Source organism: Geospiza fortis, unplaced genomic scaffold (assembly GCF_000277835.1).
Source record: "Geospiza fortis unplaced genomic scaffold, GeoFor_1.0 scaffold6597, whole genome shotgun sequence".
Classification (NCBI taxonomy): Eukaryota; Metazoa; Chordata; class Aves; order Passeriformes; family Thraupidae; genus Geospiza; species Geospiza fortis.
The window spans coordinates 1,370-2,243 of NW_005057781.1; the positions used below are offsets into that span (position 1 = coordinate 1,370).

Below are 874 nucleotides of genomic sequence, written 5' to 3' on the forward strand. Positions count from 1 at the left end.
GGGGAGGGAGAATCAGAGAGAGCCCCTGAGGGGCTCGGGGCCATCCCCGGGGGTCTCTGGGCTCTCCTGCCCATCCCGGGGGTCCCAGGCCCCATCGCCGCCGGGGCTCTCACGGGTTTTTCCCGGGGGTCTCACGGGTTTTTCCCGGGGCTTTCACCGGTTTTTCCCGGTGCTCCCCAGCTCAAGTGGTGCGCCTGGATCGCCGTTTACTGCTCCTTCATCAGCTTCGCCAACTCGCGCAGCTCCGAGGACACCAAGCAGATGATGAGCAGCTTCATGTGAGTGCCGGGGTGGGGGTCCCTGGGTGGGGGTCCCGGGTTGGATTTTGGGGGGTCTCTGACTGCTGTGTGTGCCCTTCGCAGGCTCTCCATCTCGGCCGTGGTCATGTCGTACCTGCAGAACCCCCAGCCCATGTCCCCGCCGTGGTGACGGGGACGGGGGGCTCCCCATGGGGGGCAATAAATGGGGGGGTCTTGGCACGGCTGTGGTTTGTTTGTACCTGAACGGGGCACCGGGGAGCCCCCCGGGAGAGGGGGAATGGGGAAGGGGAGTCCTGGGGGGCTCCAGGGGGAGTCCTGAGGGGTCTGAGGGGCTCTGAGGGGGCTTGGGTGGTCTGAGGGGCTTTGAGGGACTCTGAGGAGGCTTTGAGGGGGCTCTGAGGGAGTTCTGAGGGTCTTAAGGGTCTCTGAGGGGCCCCTGAGGAGCTCTGAGGGGCCTCAGAGGCTCTGAGGGGATTTGGGAGGTCTGAGGGTCTTTGAGGGAGCTCAGAGGGTCTTAGGGGACTCTGAGGGGGCTCTGAGGGGATTCGGGAGGTCTGAGGGGACTCTGAGGGGGCTCTGAGGGAATTCAGGAGCTCTGAGGGGGCTCTGAGGGT

The 874-nt window shown here is 65.6% G+C and overlaps 1 protein-coding gene across 1 annotated transcript; it reads left to right on the top strand.

Moving 5' to 3' along the window:
- Positions 1–6: 6 nt before the first annotated feature.
- WDR83OS (WD repeat domain 83 opposite strand) lies at positions 7–479 on the top strand (the record flags this gene model as incomplete). Its single annotated transcript, XM_014311700.2, has 2 exons — positions 7–278; positions 363–479. Coding segments are annotated over 2 exons (339 nt in total), but the record flags the coding sequence as incomplete, so codon positions are not given.
- Between the last annotated feature and the right edge of the window lie 395 nt (positions 480–874).